General features: G+C 34.8%; 2 protein-coding genes across 2 annotated transcripts in view; one reads left to right on the plus strand and one right to left on the minus strand.

Moving 5' to 3' along the window:
• LOC140749019 (uncharacterized) overlaps positions 1-26434 on the minus strand; it is a 38812-nt gene extending 12378 nt beyond the window's left edge. Inside the window, exon 1 of the mRNA XM_073082020.1 lies at positions 25756-26434. Coding sequence (XP_072938121.1) covers positions 25756-26309 — 554 coding nt within the window. The 5' untranslated portion in view covers positions 26310-26434. The remainder of the gene's footprint in view (positions 1-25755) is intronic.
• The window catches only part of LOC140749018 (spermine oxidase), a 41412-nt gene that overhangs the window by 718 nt on the left and 14160 nt on the right, over positions 1-26534 (plus strand). The window lies entirely within an intron of this gene.

The following is a 26534-nucleotide window of genomic DNA, read 5'->3' on the forward strand; positions in this document are numbered from 1 at the left end:
AGTTTGTTAAAAGATTTATCTTACGTATCTATGAATCATAGTTTAGTCTTTAGTCTTTGGTTATTAAAAAACAACCCATATTTTTTTCCTTTTTTTAAGAATATACGACAGCAATAGTTAGAAAGTAACACAACTCCACACTACGACACACTGTGTATGGAAGCGGACATGCAAAAAACCGTATAAAACGTTGTTAAATGAACAAAATTCCAAAACATCTTGACATCTCAAACTAATTGGCTAACAAAACAAAAACATCACATATCAAACCTGCATTTCCAACAGTGAACATTAGAATAAAATAAGAAAACAAGGAAAAACAAAAAAAAGTAGAAAAAGGGAAAGAAAAACGCATACTAAGAAATGAAGTAAAAGGATGGAAAAAATATGTTTATTAAAATGAACATGTTTATAATTAATGAAGTAGAAGATATTCTTCTTCAAATAAATGGTCGTAAGTGTTAAAATTTCTAATATGTGGCTTTGCAAATAAATAACCGAAACGAATCTCTACATAGAGCTATGGAGATTTCCTTGGAATTGGCTATTAAAAAGACGTATGTCCTGTACTTAAGTTTTATAGTTACCTGCATTCCACAGAATGGTTCGCAAAATTTTAGGTATCATTGAAAATAATACTCTATACATTTATTTTAAAAATAGGAGGATATTTGAATATTTTTTTAAACCATATTTTAAGGGGGTCCAGACAGAGCCTGATTAACCCTTAGGCTAATTAGGCTGCAGCCTAGGGCGCGAGGATCGGTGGGGGCGCGCCAAAATTATGTCTTCGGCACTTTTAATTTCATGCTAGTAAATAAAGTCAAAACTAATATATTACTTTTGAGGTCTATCGTAACGGTGGGGGCGTGTCTTCATAATTAGCCTAGGGCGGTCAGAACTCTTGATCCGTCGCTGGGTCCAGAATAAATCTTATATATAAAATTCTCGTGTTAGTTACCGTACTCCTCCGAAACGGCTTTACCGATTTTCACCAAATTTTATATGCATATTCAGTAGGTCTGTGAATCGGCTACTATCTATTTTTCATACCCCTAAGTGATAAGGGTTGTCCACATTTTTTTATTTATATGGCAACATAACGTTTGCCGGGTCAGCTAGTAATATCTAAAATAACAGAAAAATTTAATATTTTTTCTTGCTATCGGATTCGGACCCCTTAGTATGCCTTCCCTTTAGATGACCCTTAAATTACCCATGGAAACTAGAAAGAAAGAAATACTTTAATTTTTAAAATTCTTCTATCTTATAGCGCTACTGATGTACTATTAAATGCTGTGTAATTAAATTAATTCGTTAAGTGTACTAAATAAGAACCTATATCTACTTAAAACTCAAGCGATTCCTGTCCTAATAGTGAAAAAAATTCGTGAGAAATTGGCGTAATATCAAGATATATCAACAACAACATCAAGTGGTATTACATCAAAATATCTGGCTGCTACCAATTGCTACTTAAATTACAAAGCAAATAAATCAATTAAATTATCTTTCTAACTCATAAACAAAACTCTAATTAATTGCCGTGTCCCTAATGTCCCTAATATAATAATACTAGGGATACAACTCCTCCATGGAGCAAGTACATTGTAACCTTGTGGCCGGTGATATATGACAGTCTGTTTACATTTATTTGTATTTCTCGAACCTCCAGACGTTCACACGCTCAGCCTTGCACTTTGACTAAACACGACGAAGGCGTGTTTTACATGTACGAATATTGTGTGAAATTAAATATATATCTATATAGACATATATTCCATAAAAATGCTGTTAATTATATCAAAATACCTGACTACATAGTCGTTTAAACGCTTTCTACACTCACAGAAAGCGGTTAAACGAGTATGTAGTTTGCCACTTAGCCGTTAAACGAGTATGTAGTATGTACAAAAAAACTACTAAATCAATTGAATTATCTTCCTAACTTAACACCACACTACTTTCTAATGAATTGCCATCCCCCTAACGTAGTACTCTACCATGGAGCAAGTACATTGTAACCTTGTGGCCGGTGATATAGGACAGTCTGTTTACATTTATTTGTATTTCTCGAACCTCTCGACGTTCACACTGTCAGCCTTGCACTTTGTTTAAACGTTCAATGATGTCGTCTTTTACATATTATTTGAAATTAAATATATATCTACATAAACACATATTCCACCAAACTACTTATTGCTAATTCTATCAAAATGCTTGACTACATACTCGTTTGCTATTGAAAGTACGTACAAAAAAGCAACTATTAAATCAATTGAATTATCTTCCTAACTTAACAACACTACTTTCTAATGAATTTCCGTGTCTCTAATACCGTACTGATTCTCTACCATGGAGCAAGTACATTGTAACCTTGCAGCGGCAGTGATTTATGACAGTTTGTTTACATTTATTTGTATTTCTCGAACCTCCGGACGTTCACACGCTCAGCCTTGCACTTTGGCTAAACGTTCAATGCAGGCGTGTTTTACATATATGGGTATTTTATGAAATTAAATATAAATCATAAAATAGTAGTGATAGCCTAGTGGTTAAGAAACTCGGCCTGTCGATCGAGGGGTCCGAGGTTCAAATCCCAGGCATGCATTAATTGTCACTTGCTCAACGGTGAAGGAAAACTTCGTGAGGAAACCTGCATACCTGAGAGATATATAAAAAAATAAATAAATGTATGTGAAGTCTACAAATACGCACTTGGCCAGCGCGGTGGACTACGGCCGATCCTTCTCATTATGAGAGGAGACCCGTGCTCAGCAGTGGGACAGTAATAGGTTGATGATGAAATATACATCTACATAAACATATATAAGGTAAAGTCACCTATTTCCGCGGTATTTTCACCAAAACTAGGAAGAGCGTCAGATATTAAGCATTTGCTACGGCTTAATAAGGAAGTAGATAATTTTATCAGAAGCTTTATTATCTGTACTCTTGAAATAGACTCGACATTTTACGATTAGATATTGATTTAAATGTGTATTTTAAATCAATATGAACCAAGTCAAAAAACCCTAATTCCGATGTAAAAATCCTTATTCCGATGTATTTGGTTCCTAATTCCGAGTAAACAAAATAAGGGAGTGAAAGAGATAGAACGACTGCTACATGGTGTATACAAATAAATGTTATTTATTGAACTTAGTTTCAATTTTCATTTAACTTTTTTTTATTAGTTAAAGAGTAGCTTTATCAAAAGTGTTCTTAGCGATGATTAAAGGGAAGCTGCCGAAATAAAACTTTTTTATAGTATAGTTTCTTGATTGGTTAATTTTACTAATATCATGTATTTGTTTTAAAACTGCAGTCAATTCGTGTATCTGCAATACAATTTTTGACATTCTTCTTCGTGTACTTTACTAAGGTTTATTATCGTACACCATAAATAATAATAATATGGAATACCGTCATGAGGTTTATATAATTATTTAATTTTGAATTATTTAATCAAATGAAAACGTCGTAAAATGTTCTAGTTCTTATTTAAATATCCATTAAAATCGTATAACAATATTAATTCTTCATTAATTAGGATAAAGCGAACTACTGACACAAACAATAGAAATGTTCTTAAAAACTGATGAAATCTTTAAACACCCTGTATAGTATTTTGCGGTTATGCCGCGGATTAATGTGCCCATATAACCTAATTCCGATTTATATACATCGGAATAACATTTAGTAACTAAAAATCACGTTTCCAAATTCCGATTATTAAATAATAAAAGACTTTTACACAATTTTGAGACAGAAAGATGCTTTATTAAAATATGTACATAATAATACACAATACTTGTTCAATATTACATCCATATCTGGATGAACTTAATTTTTTCTCCTTAGTTGTCCCATAGAAGAAATTAGGAAAGTACTTAGATAGGTCATCTTTGATATTATATAATTAGGTAATGCAGTACAATGCAGTACAACGGAAAATGATTTCGATATTAATTGAGTATTCAATTTGTCAAATTCGAAGCAAGGCGTGCTTATTCATAAAAACAACTACAAAAATTGAAATTAAAAACAAGTCTATGAAATTGCTATTCCGTGGTATACCTCGGTTTAAGGGACAGCCCAAAATATTTGGCACCTAATGCCGCTGTATTTTTAAACTTATTTTTACTCTTATCTGTTAAGAAAAAAGCACAATATTTAAATGTTATCGATTCCATATATAATCAATATAATGTTTTCATCGAAACACTATCACACATATGCAAATTTATTGAAAAAATCACTATTTGAGAAATCGTGACATTGACGTGTAAAAGGCCCAAAATGTATGAAGCATACGTTTGATGGAGGCACTAATGCAAAACTATGCGATTATTTAAAAAACCATACACATAATACTATTACGATAGCCATATGACAGTAGAGTGATAAATTATCTATTAAATAACATACCTTTTATTAAAAATGTGTTGGTAAATAGTTTATAAAAGCCGTTTTTGTAAATACCACGGATTATGGTGCCAATTTCAGAACCCCTCGGCATTAGGTGACTTTACCTTAATAATAAATTTTCTCATTATACTTAAATGCTAAAGTTTGGATGGATGTTTGTTACGTCATAAATTCCGAACGGCTGAGCGAATCTGGATAAAATGTGGAATCTAGATTACGGTCTTGAATAGCACATAGTTTAGTTTTAGGATAGATTTATTTTCGTTTCTCAGACCAATCGGTCGACATGCGTAGTGGTAGTTTAGGAATCAGAGAATGACATAGAGACCTTACTATTTCTGAAAACATACTTAAGACTTTCAACCAATAAGATTTTATGAAAGCTTATAGATCATTTACTTAGGTGTACAAGAATTTTCTCAATTGAAATATACATACGTATATAAATAAATAAATTTTAAGCAGTTAAATTAAATTCGTTATTTTCGTTAAATTCAGAACAGAACGTGTGTACAAATACTGTGAAAAAAATATATAAAATTGAGTAATCAAAATGCTATGAAATTTCAAAACATTCCATTTTATTTTTTAAGATCTAACATATTAGTTATTGTAATGATCGGAACTCTCCAAGGAATGCAATTCTGCGGGCCTCCTATAATTGTCATACCTGCAATTGAATATTCTGGACCCTTTTGCATCCTTTTCAAGGTAGAGGAATAGAAAGAGATGCCAGAATGACGTGGGGAATTACTGTTTAGGGTACCGTATTGTTGGTACCTTAAAATAAAAAAAAACGGGAATGTGTAGACTGTAGATACATGATTTTTTATGAGATCTTAATTCTGTTAGAGCACATTAAATAAATTAATTAAAATCATAAAATACCAGTGATACGTTATAACAAAACACATATTATAATGTTGTTTTTTTTTTTCATTTTTAAACTTATTTAATCTCATCTGATCTACATTGCAATTTCGTCTTTTGCGTTGTTGCTCTATTGGTTTCACCTTTACTATTATTGAAGTTGGAAGACCTCTTTGTGACAAAACAGGCGCTTTCGATTTGAAGTGTGTTTCAGCTCAATACTAATTTGAGGCATTCCAACCTAGTCCTTAAGAGCTGTAACTGACTGTGAACGATTTCAGGTAGGTAAGACCGAATCCTCTTTTTATGTCACACAAAAAGTATTAGTTTTGCATAAAAACAATAACAATAATTATAATATACGGAACACTGCAAACTTAAAATATTTCACACTTAACAACTCTGGCTCAAAAGATGTGAACAAAAACATAATGGATTTGCTAGGAACGGAATGCTATTGTAATGGCGAGATGGAATTCGCAGCCAAACCCATTGCCCGATAGGCGATAACTCAATAACAGAGCTATCGTAAGTATTTGACGTTTAACTAATTGGTAGTAAATTGTGAGTGTGAAGAAAGAAAGAAAGAAAGAAAGAAAGAAACATTTTTATTCGGATAAATTGCAACACAAAATAAATATAACGGAAATACAAAAACAATAACATAAAACAAAAGAGAAAAAAATAAAAAATAAAATAAAAAACATAATAATAATAAAAATAATAAAATAAATAATAAAAAAGAGTGTGAATTATTTGCTTTGTCTTTGTAAAAAAGTAAATACCTAAATGTTTCTTTTTACCACGCTTTCATTAGCTTGGGTTGTATGTATGTATGTATCTATGTAACAGAATCTTTGAACTCGATTTTTACCCACATTGAACGGTCCGATTAATTTAAGATTTTGAAGAATTATCAAGAACCGATGACAATACACGATTTTAATAATTTTATCCCATTCATCAGGATCATCAGGAATCAGGATTAACGATTTTCCTGGTGCGATTTTAGGGTGGTTTTAGTTTTAAACTATGTATAATTTTTGTACTATAGGAGTAGCAGACGAGCATGCGGTCCCTCTGATGGTATGTGGCTACTGCCGTCCATGGACATCTGTAATTAACTCCAGTTAAGATTAGATTCTTATCTGAGGTCGGCCACAGATGTGCTATCGAGGACTAATGTGGAATGCCTCGGAGAAGTATGTTTTCCTTACCATCCTTATGTATTCCGCTATAAATACGTACCTTCTGTATTTCGAATCGCTTATCCATGCTAATAGCTTACGCTAATTCTTACGCCCCTTTTTCAAAAACGACGTTGCTAGTTAAATTTTGCTGAAGATTTGACGTGATGATGATACCCGAAGTAACTAAATTTAGACGTATAGAAAGACGTAATATCTTGTATATTGTAAACACTTCTTGTTTAAAATGTAATCCAATTACATATTACTTTGTATTACTTACCATAACAAATGTAGGGTAAGTAAAGACATAACAGACAGGGCTGAAAGAATACGGCTTCCCTTAGCGTTTAGGTCGATCTAGTTCCCGTGAAAATTGCATTAGGTATACCTATACAATTGCATTATATTTAGATTGCATTCTATTGAATGTAAATTGCATATTAGGATTATATATTTTTTACAATAGGTACAAGATTAAGAAATTAGCGTTCATTTAGGTATTACTGAGTGGCCACTGCCGCACATTGACATTTGTAACCACCCTCATTTCTACCCCTGAAAATTAAAATGGACGCCTCGGATGAGTAAATACGTATATTTCCCTTACGTGTCGTAAACAGTACCCTTGCCAGGTGTTTTTACGTTTCTACAAATATGACTGTTTTGGTATTTGTTTACGTATTTGCCCATACAAATTCCAATCAGCGCCCCTAGCGGATTGTGCCAGAACTAGGAAATCATATGGGCCAATACGTAAACAAATACCAAAACAGTCATATTTGTCGAAACGTAAAAACTCCTGGTAAGGGTACAGTACAGTACAACAACCTTCAACAGTACAAAGCTACTTAACACGTTAGCTGCGGAACGCGGCTTAAAACACCTCGTCCATGTCTGGTCGTTATAGCGGTAAGAAAAAACTTTAACTTCTCTGTGGTGCGGGAGGCATAACTTCCGTCTGGTTCAGTGTAGGAGAGTGATAACTATATGTTTGTGATGTGCTACTGATTCCTAGTTCTATGGTACACCAACCTAATGTCGGGTTTATTAGACCTCGTACCGCACTGAACAAATAATAATGCTAACACAGTGCGGAACGAGGTTGGGAACGCCTCGTTTCCCCACGCACCTCGTACCGCACCCCACGCTAGCTTCACGTGGTTAGTGTTGTGCAACGCAGTCGAGGCTGCGTAGCGACGAAGTAGGACCGCTGTCTTTATGTTGAAAATTATCATGTCGAAACGTTGCCGAAAAAAGTTGATCATGGAGGAAGATGAAGAAAAACCGGTTGAAAAATCTGAGCCAGAATCAGAATACAGGAAGATATTTCAAAAACAGGTAAGTCACAAATATACTCTGTCTAGGTGAAAGTCCAGTAGTGAGACTTGGCAGGCTAGGCCGGCTAGGCGTATATCCGTATAGTAAGAAATTACATTATAGATAATTACGTTTCCTGTTATGGTTCAAACAAAAGTTAAGCAGCTACATTATTGATATAGGAAACGTAGGCAAAATCGTTACCGAGTATTCCGATTACTCTTTACCCTAATCTACTCGCTCCTACTTTTCAGAATCCACTGCAAAGAAAGCACATCATCTCGATAAGGGTCCAAAGAAGAAGAGATGTGTTGGATGCTACGAAAAACTCCGCACATTCTTGACATGTCGTGAGGCAGACAAAAAAACCAAAAAAAAAATCTCACGAAATGCACTGTTTGCAAAAAACCTTATTGTCTGAAATGTTTCAATGAAAAACATCCATAACTTTTCCCCTTTTTGTATTCATTCTGTCCATAACGTTGATAAATAAAAACAATAAAATAAAATCGATATTTATTTTCCCATCACTAAATTATATGGAAACCTGCCATTTTTCAGTGCGGTCCGAGGTGCATTAGACCCACATTTTATTTTACCCATAGAATCTAAAGTAACGAATTTAACCAAGGGCGGCGGCAGTTTTAGGTTAATAAACTCATTGTTAATAATAATCAAGACAAAAGCCGTCGATTTTGTCTTATTTGGCGCCAAAAAAAGGATTTTAGTCTCCTTCGGGCGGTGGGATTTAACACGCCTCGTGCCGCCACAATGTCGGATATAGGACGAGGTTTAAAACAACTCGTAACGCAGTAATGGAAAGTACAGAAAAATCTGTGCCGCAGGGAACGTGTTAAAGGGCTAATATTAGCCAGAAATACGTGTACTATATCTAAGTAGTAATTTATTGGTGCAACTAATAAATAAATAGTAACCACAAAGGGTTCTGCCTATTTAAAAATCTTCCTTGCTAAAATCTACAAAGTAGTATTATGCAGGTAGGTTTTAATTCCAAAACTAAATGCCTAGAAGATTTTAATAAAATTCGAAGACGTTTAAAAAGATTAGGTATCTATTAAAACTAAGGTGTCAGTTGCTTAGCGCGGAAGTGTGTGGTCAGCGCTGACGCATCATACGGCTTCACGTCAAATTCTTTGATATTAAATAACATTATTAAATGTCTCAAGTATCTATGACAAGGCCTTAATATCCTTTTAAGCCTATAAACTTCCATGATGTCAGCGGAAGTAATTTATAGAATTTATAAGATTTTACGAAACTATATTTTTGACGCTTTGAAAATAATAAAGTAGGTGCTACTTAAGCGCGCGGATTTCTTCACTAAGGAAGAACTAGATACCTCAAGAGTACTAAAAAGTACTGAAACTCATTAATCATGGTAAATAACCAAATAGGTAATATATAATGCTTTGTACATTCATTTCATGGGTGCATTCTTCATTTACAATTTAAATACCTATGTGTCTGGCCAGGGATGAACCCGGATATTAGGATCCTAAAACAATAATAGACTAACCTAACCTAACCTTAGGGGTATCAAATTTGAAAAGATTCAGGTCCCAAATGTAATTAATATGAGAAAAAATCCAGAAATTACGAGGTCCCCACAATCTCTTCAGTTTTTTAATATTTGTATACAAATTGACACGTCAAAGCATCACGTTCCACTAGATTTTTTTGAACCATTCTTTACACATTCGGAATTCTTCTAGGAATCGATTATGATACCGGAAATAATCGAGGCATTCCATTCGGCCTTGTCCAAGGCTCCTTTACTTTCGTTGGGTAACCTGTTTTGATTTAAGCTTACGAGCTACGGATCAAAGTTGATCGAAATTAGGTTTGTTAGCCTTTAGTTATGCTCGCCTGGTACTTCAGTTTCACGGGATAAAATATAATTTGTCCTTTTTGGGACGGAGACATATTTGGTTGTAGAAATAATTTTAGGACTAATGTTTAAAGGTTTCACTGAGAAGGCACCAATGTCATACTTATTTTGTAAAGCAGTGTACATCGTTGCAGTGTTTTCGCTAGGAGAATGGACATAATGCAAAGTCAAAAAGTCTTAGAGTTGGTATAGAGGAGAGAATTGAAAGAACATATCCTATATAGGGTTTGACTGAGAAGGTACTACCGCCACAACTAGGTATTTCTAGCTTGGAGCATGACTTGCGTTTTGGATGCTGGCTAATTTAAATTTGAGACCTCAAGAATCGCCTTCAGGTAAAAATCCTGTTCTTTATGGAGTTACTTGCAGAAGTCCATGGGCTGCTTGCTCCTTTGCTCCTTAATTACGTGTCATGAATATCATAAACACGTCTGAGTACACTAACACATGAATTAAGAACCGAAACCTGAATTCATCCTTCTAAAAACATCATTTAACCTGGTCAAGGATTGAACCCGGAACCCTTTCCTTATGACCGGTACGATGACCGCTTGTTCAACCATCTAACCCGCTGACAGCCGACACCGAGAACTCGGAGATCCTATTGTCTTCAGAGGAAAGTCGCGGTCTGCTTGTTAGTAACAAAATAGCGAGAATTAGGCTCCGATAAGCATGTGGGCTGATGCCCTTTGGTTGTAAGCAAGGAGTTTATTGTAATTAGTTGCTTTACGTAGAACAACAAATTGAGGAGAACTTAGTTAACTTAAGAATAGAGTCATTGTAGAATTACGAATTACGAACTGAATAATAACTAAACGGTTTTTTTTATTGTTGAACGCTGTTTATCTCTTAATTTAATTGAAATAGACTAATTACTAATTAAAGATATTTTATGAAAAAGAATGAGATAACATAAATTCATGTGTTAAATAAAATTATTAAAATTGAAATACAAATAGTCATGTTAATGGATATCAATTAATGTTTTTTAGATAAACTTTAGAATATTTGTACAGAAAACAAATGAATTTGTACCACTTTTTATCACAACGTTATGTATGTCTGTATGTTACAAAATAATACATGAAACAGCAACTCGACACAATATTCAAATATTTAGTCGTTATGGATATTACTATTGATTCTAAGACTGTCGAATTGGCAGTCACAATTCTATTAAACCTTATTAATTCAATTCGGTTATGTAAAACCGTCGTAATTGGCCATTAATGGAAGTCGTTGGTTTACCGAGTGGGTGAGCAGGTTTGGCCTACAATTCGTGACCTCGAAGCGAGTTTGACCCTCCCACGAGGAAACGGTTCAGGGGCCATGTCGCCATGGGTTAAATTATAGTCCGTAAATGTAGTAGAACTCTTCGCAATTCGACTCAGGAGACATCAAAGGTAGAGTAGGTGGTAGAGACTACGATGGCACCACCGCCACACCTATTTCTGCCTTATAATAGCAGTGTTAGACGCTGTTGTATCTGCTTTGAAGGGTTTGGTAAGTAAGACATACTTTACCGAGGCATTCCAGCATAGTCCTTAGAGGTAGCGGCGCATCTGTGGCCGACCTCACGTAGAAAAGTAATTATCTAAGTTTGATAAATTTTTTTTAAACGCTTTCTACAATCACAGCCCCACACTAGGATTCCCTGTATCGTGGGTGCTATGGACACACACAGAGACAAATACACAAACACCCAGACCCAGAAACAGAAATCTAAATTCATCATTTAGAAAATCTGTCTGGCCGGGGATCGAACCCGGGACTCTCTGCGCGTCAGACCGGCATGGTGACCGCTCCGCCACCCGGATCGTCAATTATTTGAAGTAGCTAGATAAACTTACACGAGGCGTTCCAACTCAGTTCTTAGGTAGCTTCACGTAACCGACTTCAATTGAAACTCTAATTAAAGACATTCAATTATATATTTTATCTCTTTGACTCCAACTCTACCTTGGGTTAATTGCAAATCTCGATTACTTACTTTCAGATGGACGGAGAGCATATTTAGTATTTTCAAAAAGAAAATCCAAAGTTTATAAGAAAACAAACAAAAACGAAAGAATTCTTCAAATCCACTCGCTGATTCATTATTCTTGGTCATGAGTGAAATAAACACGTGCGGCTTAGACGGTTCATTGGCCACCTATTGTTAATGAGACCATTCATTAGAAATTAACGCTAGATTATCCAGAGGTCGTCGACTTTACAAATTGCTACGGGTCACTAGATATTCCATTTAGGTTGTATAGTAATTGCGAAGTGTAAATAGAAAGAAAGAAAAAAAAATTTTATTCGCATAATTGTAACTCAAAAGATTAAATAACAGAAAGATGTAGTAGAAAAAAGTAAGAATTGTTCGAAATAATTATAAGATAGAGTCCGAAGACAACAATGTCTTCGGACTCTATCTTAGCAAACGAGCTTGCAGTCCACCTGATGGTAATCAGTCACTACCGCCCATGGACATTTCAGACAACTCCATATAGGACAAGGATTCTACGCAAAAGAAGATAGTAGATTTGTTGCAAGTCCCGAGGATTAAGAAGTCTCATATGTAAGCCAATTGGCATCTGCAATCTTCGATTGAAACGCAAGGATTGTTTTACGCTAGATAAAGGCTTTGGCTACACACCCTTCAAACCGGAACACAGCAGCGCCTAACACTGCTGTTATTAGGCAGAAATAGGTGTGGCGGTGGTGCCGCCGGAGTCGAACCACAGAGGGTTTATCATGTCAGATGAACCGCATGCCCATTCGCCACTCATTAAATTAATACTACACACAAGGCCAAGATTTTATAGTTAGAAAATATCAAATAACCCCCAAACAATAATCTGATGCCACCATTACAGTCAAGTGGGCCGTAAATAATTTAAATCCACTCATTTTACAACCCGGTGTTGCCATAAACAGGTAATGTTCTCAGCTGCGTGCGTTTTCTCTTTTTTGGGCAAAATATTAAATGTTGATTCGCATCTGTATTTTATTATTCAACTTTCTATGTACAGTTAGTCTGTGGAATCTGTATGTTTTCGTTGAAAGGATGTGTGTTAAATGTGGTGTTTGTTTGTAGGTATTTTGATTACATTTGTGTTATTTTAAAGTAACAATTAGATTATTTGAAAATATGTAGTTAATTCATGTTTTTTTACGCGGGATGAAATGTTTTCCATGAAGAATTCCGCATTGTCCTCTCAATTGGTAAAAGCGTTAACCTTTTCACATTAGAACCGTCCTAAAACCGTTCTAGTAAAGAGTGTCTGGAATTTGGTGAACGCAACAACAACAACAACAAATACTCTTTATTTGTACACCACATTTAAGGAAAGATATAGTATGCTAATATTTGTCCAACACATTTATCGTCCAAGAATGCCGGATTAAACAGCTTGCCGGATTTTTACATACGAGGTGTTCTTGTTTTCATCTTAACTGTGGGAGACACAGCCTTAGATATTGTTAAGCTGTCGGTTTATATTTTTATTATTTAATAATTTTCTAGTTAGGTATGTGGAATAATAGACACAACATTTAATTTACAAAAACCAAAGTGTTCAAGCTCCTGTGTTCTTGACTGACTCATAAACTAACCAAGCTGACAGCTTCACTTTAGCTACTGTATCCTTTACCAATATAAACACAAGTCCAGGGTTATTGCGAATAACATAACATAATCAAAACAATCAGCGGATGACTGTTGAACGTTTTTTACAAAAACGCCTCGTCTGTGGCGGCCTTACAACCGGTTCCAGCTTGATCTCAGTCCATTCAGCAACAAATGGCTGCAGTGATGACACGAATGTACACCTCACATTCAATATCTGGTTGATCTTGCGAGGTCGATCGTGGAGTCAGCTAGTAAGTTTAATAGTTAGAGATTCTTTACATTAACACACCTACTCATTTCTTAAACAATGTGAAAGATATTAAACATAATTAACAAAATTTTCGTTGATTTCAGTTTCTTTATTACTTTTTTTTAAATTTAGATTTAACGTTATAACAAGCGGTTACCTATTCCAAAATTAACTTTATTTTTGTTTTGAACTGTACGTAAGTGTTCACTTCTTTTACAGCTAGATTCATCAATAGCTAATTGATATTGAAAGAATAAAACTTTTTCTTCCAATCCAATTTACAACTTTTTTTTTGTTCCCGCGCAAAATACAACTCCGACGTCCAAGCCGTTTTTTTTTTCTTTTTTATGCAAACAATACAATCTTACCAGTAATTATATAAATAAGAACCTAACATTATCAAAATAACACAAAATCATTAATTAAAATAACATCAATAATAAAATAATTTGAATAGATTTCTAACAATATAATATCAACATTAGTTAATCGAACAATCCCACCAGATTCGATTTATTAGAGCATTATAAAGGGCTTCTGTTCCCACGATCCAATACAGAGGTTGTATGTAAGTCCGTTTATTCACAATGGACCAGAGATGCTGGGATCGATTTCTTATGAATAACATTCCATAGTTTTTGTTCATATCAAAGGAAGTAGGTGAAAGTTTTGTAAATAATAATGTTAATGATTTAAACTGAAATGTTATTAAAATAACGTGCTTACAAATAACTTTTGTTTAAATTAAAAACTTTGTAGAGATCTTCATAAGTAATATATTAATAAAAGTATTATAATTCTTTGACATGAACTTTACTATAAAAAAACGTAAAAAGTTTCAAAACTGTTTCCAAGACGTTTTAATACAAAAAATATTATGTATAGATTTGTAATTAGGAAAAATATTAATGCCGCATACATCCTTGTTTAGCTCCATAAGTACATTTTAATTAATACGGTTTCATAGTACTTAACATAAAGAGGTGAGTCTTAGGCACAGACCTGTGGCCTTAGGCAAAGGTTAAACATCAAAGCCACAAATCACAGTTACAGTCCGGTTTGAAGGGTAAATAAAGTCATACGTTTGAAATTACAATTAAGGCTCTGTAACCAACAAGACAGTAGGACGGTGTAAACAAGGACAGAATAAATAAGTGCTTATGTTCCATTCTCTCCGATTATTATTGTCATCACCGTTTTTTTGTCCCATTTTTGTCGCATTGCTGAGCATGAGTGTACTCCCATGTTTTTATAATATAGGAGTAGCAGAGGAGCATGCAGTCCACTTGATGGTAAGCTAACGCCGCCCTTAGACATTTTTAATTAACCCCATATAGAATTAGATTCCTACCTGAGGTCGGCCACAGATCGCCGCCGCGCCGCTACCTCTAAGGACTAAGCTGGAACGCCTCGGAAAAGTATATGTCTCCCTTACCACACCCTTCAAGCCAAAACACAGCAGCGCCTAACACTGCTGTTATTAGGCAGAAATAGGTGTGGTGCCGCCGGAGTCGAAACACAAAAGAATGATTTAGGTAAAAGATCTATCAATCCGCTCATAGCCACACGTACATGTATACAATAGTATACATGTATATACATATGAAAATTTCAGTTGGTTTTATACAATGGATAAGCGAAAAATTAATAAGGGTTTAGTTTGTTCAATGTGTATGACGGAATATTTTACTGTTTTAAGAAGGAAATAATACTTTCCCGAACTATGATGGTTTTTAAAATATGGTGGTAGGCCCCCTGTATTTGTTTTGTACCCCAGGTCTGTGTGCGTATCACGCTTGCTTTGAGCGCATTGGTAGAGTTGACAATCTTTTGACAACTATTTTAAAATGCTAGTACATATGTAGTAATTGGAATTCAGGAATGTAGGATTTAATTACGGAAATTTCTCACTGTTTTCATTCACACGTAAATCAAATTAAGGTGTGCAACTGGAATTCGAATCCCAGACCTCCGGCTTAAAAAAAAAACAAATCTTAAACCTCTAAGCTATCACTACATCTATCTTGTTAAGTAAAGTTGGAAATAAATACTTTAGATAATTGTAAAACAAAAATTGTATGCAGCACTCACATCGTTAAATTAATTAGTTTTGACCCCAAAATCTATCTATGGTATAGATCCATGAATTCATAATTAAAACAATAGAACATTTCAAGTCTCCCATCATTTGTTTAACACGCTCCCATTGCATAAGCCAGGATTAAGGCACCTGTGACACTGTCAGCGAGTATCGAAGAGCGATTATCGCTTGTGATTTTTTATCCATACTACCCAAATGCAATTAGTAAAAAGGGCGCACTGTTCAAATCATAATGAAGAACGAATGCAGCTTTTCTCAATATATTTATCTTTAGTATGTAATAAAAATTATGAATTTCTAAAACGCTTCTTGCTTGTTCAAAAACATAGACAGATATACATTAACGATCTTTGAACTCATTTACAAAAAATCAAATATCTCTCCAAAAATGACAGTACGAAATGCATACAGTTGTACCTACTATGACTATTCTCTATTAAAACAAAGAATTCTATCACGAAATAGTTTAGAAACTATATTGGGTATTTTTTATCGCTTCTCGTACGGAGTAGCACCAGTCATGTAAAACACAATATAACCAACATACTGTGATAAAACAGAGTAGTTATGTGAATATATCATCTTATTCATATATTATCTGGGCTACATCGCGTTTTATCTATTGCTATGAGAATGTTATAACAATAATAAACGAGGTATTTACAGTAGTAGCATCCCGACTTTGCCTGTGTACGTTTTAACAAATGAGAATATTAGGTATTTATATTTCTATAAGGAAGAAATAAATAGCTTTTTCAGAATATAGGAGTAGCATACGAGCATACTTTTCCGAGGCATTCCAGCTTAGTTCTCATCGGTAGCGGCGCACCTGTGGCCGATCTCAGGTAGGAATATAATCTTATCTGGGGTTGATTACTGATGTCCATGGGCGGCAGTAGCCACTTGCCACCAGATGGACTGCATGCTTGTCTGCTACTCTTATATTATAAAAAGGTGGCCTGCACGTTCGCTTTGCTACTCCAATTATAAAATACATTAAACGCAAGCCATAAACACATAACCTATAACAGTAACCTATATTTAAAATTAAAGACGTGTGAAATATGAAGCGTATTCCCCGCTGCCGCTTCCGCGTGTCGAAAGTCATCGGTGTAAACATTCATGCAACTGTTTACGCGGGGAAATAGGTCGACCGCATTACCGTAAGACATCTAATACTCGTACGTATGGTAATTTTGATGGTACGGATATATCACTTTTCCGATTCATAGATTTAATTATATTATAAATAAAAAAAGTATAGAGTCGATTTCGTAATTCTTGGGATTTTTTTTTCAATTGTTACATTAAGAAATATTTAAAAAATAATGTAGGTCGGATAATATATATGATGCGTAAGTATTATTTTTTCAATTCCAATGCATTAAGCAAGGAGCAAATATAAAAGAAATGAAATATTGACAATTTGGAAAAAGGTTAATTGTTGTGGCACACAGGTTTCCGGGTTCGATCCTTGGCAAAATAGATAATTTTCACTTGAATATCAAAACGCGATTTTTATTCACAAAACCATTATGGTATTAAACATAATTACTTAAGAGGTACTGTCCTTGCGTCATAGTAATTATATCAAAGAGCTTCATTCATTTTCGAAATTTTTACATTTCCCACTTAAACATTTTCAGTGGAAATAGTATAACTACATCGCTCGCTGAACACCTTTATCAATGTGTCAAAGTTACCTTAAAAACACTTCAACTGTTTTCAAAACAAAGCAGGTACGCAAAAGTATGGCCGCATTTTTTCCGTGATTCCTATACCCAGCATGTTTAGTAAAATAAAACAATGTTAATGACCCTAAACTAAGTTAAACACTCTATTGAGGTGTAATTTAAATGCATTCGGCGCAATCACAGTTACAGTACCACCGACCCCCGCGGCACATACAAAAATGTATAAAATTCTTCACGCGTATCGAATTAATGGTGCTTTAATTTGTTTTTCCCAATTCTTGTAATAAAACGTGTTATTTTAAGTTAGTGTTTACAAAAATGGTCTATGGAAATGATTTATTTTGAAACGTGAAAGGAAAAAAGAGCCAATATGGTTTGACTGGGGAGCTACCAAGAGCCAATATAGTAGTCGAGTGGTAGCTCCCCACTACCACCGCCACCCATTTCTAGCGCAAAGCAGTTCTACGTTTCAGTGGGAGAGTGTGGAGGATAGTTGACTTATATGTGAGGCGACCAAGTTAGTTCTCAGGAGCGGCAACGTGGCAACACTTCTGCGATGGGCTCAGGTAGAGCTTCATCTATATGGAGTTTGTCACAGATGTCTATAGCAGCAGAAACCACTTACCATCAGGTGGACTGTATGCTCGATTGTTACTTCTATATTATTAAAAACTTTCATTTATTGGTACCCTACCTTCTCAAGGTCTCATATATCTTTAACTTAAACGCTGGAAGGAATCGCTTCTAAGCGATAAGACCGTCTTTTTGCATGCTATCTCATATATATATTGTCTTATACGTTTCTTATATTTAGTGTATAAATAATGAGTATTTGTTGTTGCTGTTTTTGTTGTTAAAAATATATTTTGGCCCCGATAGATGTCTAAATCATTTTTGTGGTGTTACAAAAGCTTCCATAACCATAAAATATCGCGCTAAAATTAAATATGACCGTGAAGATTTATTATTCTTTCTATATTTCACAATGAAACTTTAAACCTGGTTGTGGTTAACCGTCTTACAACATTACACAGCACCCATCAACCGGTGGTTAAAAATAACTACGATATAAAATGCTAAAGTGACCATTAAATAATAATAATAACAATACCGATATATATATCACTGGTATGGTAATGGTATGTGTTGTAAGAATACAATAATACTATTATAAAATATGCGAATCACACAACTAAATCGCTGAACCGATATTGATAAAATGTATTATGGAGATAGTATATAAGTCGTTAAGAATATACATTAAAAAAACAATTCGTCATGGGGAACTCAATTGTATATTGTATGAAATATGGTTAATTTTGATATAAAAAGTTGTATCAGGGTTTTTATAAAAATCGTCATCTGAAAGGGCGAAGAGAGATGTTATATTAATTATCCCCCATTAAGGAGTAACATAATAATAAATATTCACCTTTCGAAATTCACGCGGATAAAGCCGCAGGTAACAACTATTATAAGTACATATAAAACATGATCTTACACGTTTCATGTTATAAATGTTAATTTAAAAAATCAAAACATAAATTTTCGTTGTTTATTGTTTAGATATTTAAACATCTTCAATTCTTCATCGACATAATCATCTCAAATGTCTTAGTAAATTGGGCACCTGTCATTCCCCATATGATAAACTTATCAAAATAAAAAAATAACCTATTAAGAGCCAATTTGGATACTTCGTTAGAAGATAAATGCTAAGTTTATTTTAATTACATACAGAAATATAATTATATCTTATCTGTAACAGTAATTACCTTTCAAAACCGATTTCCTTAGAAGCCTTAATCTATGCCTCCATTAAATTAAAATTAAGTAAGGGAAGTAAATTACATACAGTGTCTACTTAGACATAGTTTCATAACTAATATTAGTAGGAAAAGTGTCTTCGTATTTCGCATAAAACACTAATGGAATTGAAATTGCACTTTCTCTTATTATGTTTTTATCAACTTCCTAAGTAACACATATTACTTATAAGTTTCTTCTTACGGCTTATACGGGAACCCAGATTCATAATGTTACCATATGGTTAAGAGCACATATTGCTCGTACTAAGTCCTTTATGTGAGCATCTAGGTGTTCATTAGCTTACAAATCCACTATTGGACAAAAAACTTCCCTAGAACAAAACCTCATAGCCACCATTTACCCTTTCATGACAATAGACGAATAACTTCGTAAGAACACTAAGCATTCTCCTGAATTTGATCCAAAAAGGGTAAAATAGCGCAGTTTAGGGACCCCACAAGGTATAATATCATAATCCATTCGATTTCCAAAGTTACGAACAAAAAGAGCAAGAATAAAATATTAGCCCAGCAGATTTAAATAAAAACAAATTCGCGGAACTTTAAAATAATAATCGAGACCCAATTTATAATTAACCTTGAAATTATTACAAGAACTATGGAACATTATCCTTGAAATAATGTATTGTGTAATAATTCATTTAGTAGAATATCTATCGATATACTTAAGCTATTATTTAATAATACTCGATTAACAAAAGACAGTCGAGATTGGGTGGATTCAGAGAAACATAATTTTTCTGGACCACTAAAAATGGCCTAAAAAGCCTATATCATTGAATCGGCAATTAATTTAATCAGTAAAAACATATTTCAGTCTTTATGTAAATACAACATAAATAAATATTTTATTTGTATAGTTAAGCCACTTTGAAATTCAATGGATTTTTGTCAGCAATTAGCTCGTAAACTCAATTGACCGTCAAAACAATCGTTTTCACGATCACTTATAAAATACTTATAATTTTATTCGCATTCCTTAATAATACTTATAAATAAAAATCAGTGACTTATTAAATCGTTCGCAATTCGCAATATAAGCGAGTGCTTAATGACAGTTTTAATTTACACAACATAAGGTCAGGCGTACGGAAGCGAACGGTTACTTGTTGTGATTTGGTTTGATTTGCAAACTTGATCTCACAATGTTACTGTTCAGTTGTGAGGCACATGACGGTTTAGTCGATAATATAAAAATACTCATGGAAGAGATAGCATAACAAACAGTACACGTACGTCTTTCACGAAATAAGTTTGGTATTATAATGAAGTTTCTATGATTACATGACATTTACGTGTTGCTATTTCAAAATTAATCAGTTTTTTATTTTTTCCTAATTTAATTATTTTTAGAGAATCTTGTTTGATAATAACATTGAAACATTGTTATTTATTGTTTACTAATTGAAAAGCTGTACTGAATTATTAAAAAAATCACTTAACTACAACAAATCTTTTATTATTTCAAAGCTTCAATAATTATTTAAAAAGTCATAAATAACATGTAAAAGATTTAGATAAGTCATGATTGCAACACTGCATGCAACACTGTTGCAGCGTCGGTTTTACTGATATTATCAACACTCTTGTTAATTAAGCCCATACTTATTGGTTGTGCATATTTTAATTGCTTTTTTTAATGGTTGTAACGTCAGAGAAATAAAAATATTATGTGGTTATTGAGTCGAAATGATGAAGATCTTCATACAGAAGCTTTGATTTCGTTTCAAATTTATACCATGATGAATCGATTGACATTTCACATATATTTCAGAACAACATATTACTAACTATTATTAACAAATATACGAAACATACAACATGTAAAATCTATTACTTCTTATAATTCTTATAATATTAGAGTTGAATGTCTTTGTAAAAGGATGAACAGAACTCGATTTTTTTTTTAGATTATTTTTTAAATGAGTCAGTTATTTGAAGATTTTCATGTTTTATAACAAATGGGCGATATCTAATGATTGTACCCTACTTCTATTTTTCGAAGGGTCGACTCTACTACTACGATTAAACCAATCCCGCCCTACTTCTGTTTTTTGGTCGACTCTACTAATCCCGTTCGTTATGTCAATAACTTACTTAATTTAATTTGAAATAAAAAGCCTACATATTACATCACAACTTGCCAGTTTTTAAAAGGAACTGTAAACTTGTAGATTACGTCAACAAATAAATGACATAATTTTACGCACTTTTACATCAATACTTATTGAGTTATATAATATACTTTAGCCTTTATAAGTCGACTAGTAGACAAAAAGCTAAAAACGGAATGGAGGAAATTCACTATTCTAGCTTTCAGTATAAAGACCAGATTGAATACCTTGAAAAACACGTTTTTTTTTTAAATTGAAGTATTAAACAAGATAAGTTTGATAGATTGCCGCCCATGGACATACATATTAACCTAACAGAAAATGTTTGCCATTCCCAAGGACTAAGGGACACATATATTAGATATTCTGAAACACGCTATTGAAGTTTTACAAACATCTTGCGTATAACACCAAAGTCACCTAGCATAGAAGGGAGTAGTAGTGTAATTTTTGGCAATACATAATACTTCTTTTAGAAAATTGAAGACCACTTTCTATGCTCTAGTGCTCAATACTCATGAATATTCTTGTACTAGGAGTACGTATATACATAGGAATACCATCTAAAGTAGATCACCGATGCTTCCCTAAGGACAAAATTTAAACTCCACCTGTGTTCTCCCACACCCTTCAAACCAGACCACTGCCGCGATTTATAGTATTAGTAGCTGACCCGGCAAACGTTATGTTGCTATCTAAATAAAAAAATGTTAAGAGTGAACAACCCTTATCACTTAGAGGTATGAAACATAGATAGTAGCCGATTCTCAGACCTACTGAATATGCATATAAAATTTGGTGAAAATCGGTAAAACCGTTTCGGAGGAGTACGGTAACTAACATTGTGACACGAGAATTTTATATATAAGATTTATGGCATCTGCCTTCAATCCCGACCACAGCAGCACTTAATAGTATTATTCTATAAGATGCGGTGTCCGCCAATAGTGCACGAAGGTCTCTACCGCCTTTCAATTTTATGCACATTATATGTACTACATAACATATAATTCTAGTTATCCTATCTATGCTGTCCTAGTACTCCCCGCGCTATGCGGTCACAACGCAAATACCTAATAGGGTTGTCACATATCATGTTTTATAGTGGATATAAGCAGGACAATCGTGGAATTTATCTCGTCAATTTACAAAGTATATAAGTCTTGATGGAAAATGAAAACAAATTTTAAACTTTCAGGTATTTTAACATTGCTTTAAGCTTTTAAAGATTTTGGATGTACTCTTATAAACCTATATAAGACAGTTACCTCTGTTTTTTACTTAACAGGGAAGTTTAATGTTTCTCTTCTTATAAAATAAACTTCATGACAAATATGCTACTGTCTATGTAATATGGAAATTTTAATATGCTCTGATAACAGCTCTGATTTGAAAATGGCTCAATTTTTTAATTGATGTGAGACAGTATGTTGTCACACGCAATCATTGAGAGCTCGAATGATCATTGATTGTAGCGAAAAAAATAATGTCATAATCATACATTTCAACTTCGACCTCTTTTATTGCCGTTTACTTAAATTAAAATACCGTACGCATATGTATCTAAAGTTCACCAAACAGTAGACATCTGATATGGATAATCTTAGATTTCTTTGCACCATGGTCACCCTACCCAGGCGAATGCGGAAGGCGCTGCGCCTGTACTGAGCCCAGTTATCTGCACTAATAGCCAACACCGTTCCCTTTATTCACACCTCCACGGTATACCGTAGTGATAATGCCTTTTTTATTACCTTTTAATTACATAACAATTGCACTTTTCAATCTCCGGTAAGATAGCCATAAATTCACAGACTGTTATTAGCGCGAAATAAAAAAGCTGTTTTGTTTTAATACGAATTTTATTTCTTTAATGGGTTATTTAAGTTCGGATAAAACTAACATTGCTTAGTTTGAGCTGTTTTAGCTCTTTATCCAAAGTAAGTTTCAGAAGTGGTTATCACTTATTTTCAATTTATCGTCCAATATTCTTAACTATTATAATTATCATTTTTCATTGTTTACGTTATTAGTATTATAAACTGAACCGTCATGGCGCCCATTTTGGATACGTTTACGTCGTGATCCAGCGAAATAATAATATACTGCGTAATATATTGAAAAAATAGTACTTATTTAGTCTTCAAATGCATTTCAGACCTTTGTATCTTACAATCTTTATTCAAATGCTTACTTTGCAATGATATTGAAGTCAGTTTTATTTTTTGTTAAAAGTTTTTTATGTGTAAAATATTCAAACCACACTAGGTTAAGTCATCAGTGATATCATCTCTGAAGACACAGATAAGAAAAGTAGCGCGTACAATCTTAGAAGAAATGTAGAGCGAATTGATATCAGCGGCACATTATTGTCCCATTGCTGGGCGTCTCCATTGCACGAGTCTCCTCTCAGAATGAGAAGACATTCATTATTTATTTATTATTACATTCTATATTCTTAGGATTTAAGTATAACTAGTAATCAATTGTTATTTTTTATTGAAGATGAAGGTAGGTCCTTCAGGTGGACTGAGGAGTATGCAGTGCATCTAAGTGACTGTTATTCATTGCCTTCCAGGGATATTTATAATAAACCTAAGGTCGACCCTTGCGGCCTTTGAACGTCTTGTATAAGTGTCTCTACCTAGTCCTTCAAATCAGAACAGCAGAACTTAATACCGATGTTATTAGACAGAAGTGTGGTTGTGCTTCCAGTGTCGAACCATGTATTAACCACAAAATAAATATTAACTAACATACCATTTTGTAGAGATGTAGGTACATAAACTTTAATATTTAAAGGAAATTATAAAAATTAAACAAAGTAGTCGGTAAGTAGGTGTCTAAGAAAAAAGTCATGACATCCACTCGATGTTTTTGTGTGCTAACAAAAACACTAAATAATACGGCAAAGTTAAATAGGTACCCAATTAGCAAAATTTTTAGCATAAATTACCTACCTATCTATTGTTTAGATCCACAGTCACGTCGAAATTTCAGATTTAACTTCAAAATAGACACGCCATAGCGTGTAGCTAAGTAAAATACTTACTACAAAATTATTGTTGAATGTCACAAGTTAACTACAATAGAATTTGCTTAAATTATTTGACAGAAGCCGCTGGGTCGAAACAGCAATAAAGAAATTAAAACGGTGTATCGTGAGTACCCGTTTACTTTTTTATATCATTGCTTACATATTTAAATGTCTCAAATCTGCGATAATTGCACTCTAAAATCATAGGTACATTCATAGATTACTAAAGATTACTCACTCCTAACAAGAAAATGTAGGTACCCAGTTTTGAGAATTGAAATAGTTGCGTAAAAAAGTTTTGCCACGTCTCCGTGCTAAAATGTCCCTAAAATATTTAAATAGTACATTACAATACGAGGACGAAAAATTTTTTTCTGACAAGTGTGAGTTTGCAGGCCGAGCCGCAGGCGAGGACTGCAATCACACGAGTCAGAAAAACATTTTTCGTCCGCGTGTTGTATAAAATTTTATATTACGGGGTCGGAAATGGGGGTTTTGCGCACGCGAAGCGTGCGTAAAACGTCAATTTACGCACGCCGTGATATAAATAATTATTTATCTATTATGTAAATTACGCAGTATTAGTTATTGATTCGTAAATTCTCTCTAAAAATGTTTTTATTTGTCTAGAATTCAAAAAATAACTTACTAATAAGCCGTTTGTGGCTTCATTCAATTTCAAGGCGGCGAAGTATCTTTACTAATCTATGGGTACAGAAATTGAGAATTGCAATTCGATAAGCATAATCGTACACTTTAATGCACATAGCGTCTGAAGTAGGTAAACAAATCAAATCGCGATATAATTTACCGTAAACCCAATTATCGACGCTGCAATTATACATTGGAACCAATACGGCGTTACATTGAAAAACAATAAACCAGACAATAATATGGAAGCGTGCGAGAATTATTATCATTATCAACCGTTGAACACGGAACATTTTTTATCGGATCATTCACAAATAACCGACAGAGGGGACCGTTACCACCTGCCTACTACATACCTACCAACGTATATACTGATAAACCATGATCAGCGCCATCGATAGAACATGTAGTGGATCGGAAACCGGTAATAAAGAATTTAAAGTCGAGTCTACAACGCGAATAGGCACGAGCATGAACAGTTACAAATAGCTAACCACAATTAATTACGAGTAAACTTGAATTCTTTGCGCCGTGATTCTCAAAAACTGCACCCGCTGACTGAAATTATTTCGTCACTATCGTGTGGCAATGGCGAACTCAAATATTTAAATTATGCGGTAACCAACACGGTATCTTTTTCTTGTATCCTAACGTACTGGAACGTAATCAGCGGAACCGGTTCCGAGGTATTTTTAACGGATAAGACGCGAGGCCGCGGATACGAACTGATTGATTTGCGGACTCACCGGCCGTTCGGCGCCGACGGGGAGTGCACCAGCTTCACCGCGAACAGGAACTGGATCGCACACACGAGCAGACAGCAGAGGTTCAGCGAGAGCGTCAACGCGCACAATGCTAACGTCACTTCGTACACCACTGCGAACTCCTCGGGAGCACTAGTCGCGGGCGCGGATATCTTCAGCAGAAACAGCAGTGCCAGCAGAGCGAGCAGCAAGCTGACGAGGCACAGCAGTGCTAGAGACGTGAGCGCTTCTTCCGTGGCCGCCCGCGTGGTCCGAGCCCTGCTCAGGGCCGGTCTCGCCGGCTGCAGTCCCGTTGCATTCCCATTCGCCAACTTGGGGGGCGACGTGATCGGTATCGGTGAGACGACGGACACGGGAGCCGTGGCCGGAGGCTGGGCGCCGGGGCTAACGCTCGCGGACGTTCCTCCCACGGAGTGCTTCGAGGAATCTAGTGTGGAGACGTTGAGAGGAAGATGGTGGTGCGGCCGCCGCGGCATGTTCTGGTAGCGGTGGTCGGCATCGTTAGCCGCCGGCGGCCGCTGTGCATGCTTCAACATAGCGCAGCTCTCACGCCGCGACCCGCCATCCCGCCGACTGGTTCTCCGGCATTCGGCCGGTTTTGTATGCGCTCACGGGCGACACGAACGCAGCGCGCGACGGTCGCAACTCGACTGGCCGGCTCGGCGCCCCTCGCCGCTCGCTACCTGCACGTAATTATGTCAATCAAACCGGTGCAGGGTGCACTCGACAACCACCAACGACCAAACTTACCCCGACAATAC

This window comes from Epargyreus clarus, unplaced genomic scaffold (assembly GCF_041222505.1).
Source record: "Epargyreus clarus isolate Ecla_fem2 unplaced genomic scaffold, WU_Ecla_fem_2.2 ptg000017l, whole genome shotgun sequence".
NCBI classification, from domain to species: Eukaryota; Metazoa; Arthropoda; class Insecta; order Lepidoptera; family Hesperiidae; genus Epargyreus; species Epargyreus clarus.